Below are 1,307 nucleotides of genomic sequence, written 5' to 3' on the forward strand. Positions count from 1 at the left end.
AGGATTCTAGGAAGATGTCAGCTCCTTTGTTTGAAAACTCATACCTCCCAGCAATGAAAAGGAACAAAGTCTTTTCAAGATCAAAGTCCAGATGACTAAAACAAAACAAAACAGTTTCAAATGAAATAAAGCAACCAACAAAATGTACACATGAATTCTGTTAAAGTACAAAGGGGGCCAGGAAAGATAAACATTTACTGTAACAATCCTGTTTTCTCTATACCAGAGATAACCTAAAATAATTTTTTTTTAATAAAGAAAAGCATACCCATAGAAATGACCTCGAACAAAATCCTGTATCCTGGCCTTGTACGTTGCATGTAGATTTTGAAATTCATGTACTGCTGAAAATTTTTTAACATTTAAACCATTTGGAGTAACTACATCTGAAAAAGCAAAATAAAAAATAAAATCATCATGAAATTTCCTCTTTTGAGAGAGGGTACCACTGTAGAAAAACAACGTATTTAAATCTATAAAATTAGATGTCTATTAACATTTCTAGTTTCTAACTATCATAAAATTGAAAACTCACAAAACTCCGCAATAAATTGTTGAAATAGGAAATCAGGAGTACTTTACTGAAATAACATTGAGGGACTGGTAAAACAAAACATTCTAATTAAATAATAATGATTATTTCAGTTTTATTGATTGCTTACTATGAACTAGGCACTGCTCTAAATGCCTTACAATGTAACTCATTTAATCCTTACAACAACCAATGAAGTAGATGCTCTTATCTGCATTTTTAGAGGCAGAAACTGTGCCACAGAGTTGTTAAGGAATCCACTGAGAACACAAGTACAAGTATGAGTAGCATCCATACATTATGCCTTCATGTGTTCTGTTCTAAATCAGGTAGTCCTTAAACTACCTCTTATCATTTTGTTGTGACCAAGTGTGGGGGCAATGTTCTAGCCATTTGGAAAACTGGAAAGGCAGCCCTTTATTTCTAATATCCAGAAGATTTTGTTGTTCAGGCAGGAAGACATTTTTGGTTTTCCAGATTATTGGTCTGGGATAAGAAAGATAAAAGACTACTCACAGGACAAGAAAAAAACTACCTACTGAGTTGAATAGGTGGGTTATTGCATTGAGCAGCAGTAAAAACAAAAGTAATAAACAGAAGCTATGTCCAAAAATTTAGCAAATGGCAATGGAGAGTTTCGTAATGGAGACCTGAGCTAGAATTATGAGTATGTCATCATTTTGAAGGATAGTTTACAATTATAAGGCTATTCCCTTGAAATGGTTCCACAAACTCAACCAAGGTTTCTTGATCATTTCTTGTGAAGGAAAAAAAA

At 33.2% G+C, this 1,307-nt stretch overlaps 1 protein-coding gene across 1 annotated transcript in view; it reads right to left on the reverse strand.

The window, feature by feature from the left end:
* Window positions 1-1,307, reverse strand: part of GYS2 (glycogen synthase 2) — a gene marked incomplete in the record, with an annotated part of 53,021 nt that overhangs the window by 25,182 nt on the left and 26,532 nt on the right. The window contains 2 exon segments of the mRNA XM_019630363.1: window positions 1-95; window positions 269-386. Coding sequence (XP_019485908.1) covers window positions 1-95; window positions 269-386 — 213 coding nt within the window.

Source organism: Hipposideros armiger, unplaced genomic scaffold (assembly GCF_001890085.2).
Source record: "Hipposideros armiger isolate ML-2016 unplaced genomic scaffold, ASM189008v1 scaffold_904, whole genome shotgun sequence".
Classification (NCBI taxonomy): domain Eukaryota; kingdom Metazoa; phylum Chordata; class Mammalia; order Chiroptera; family Hipposideridae; genus Hipposideros; species Hipposideros armiger.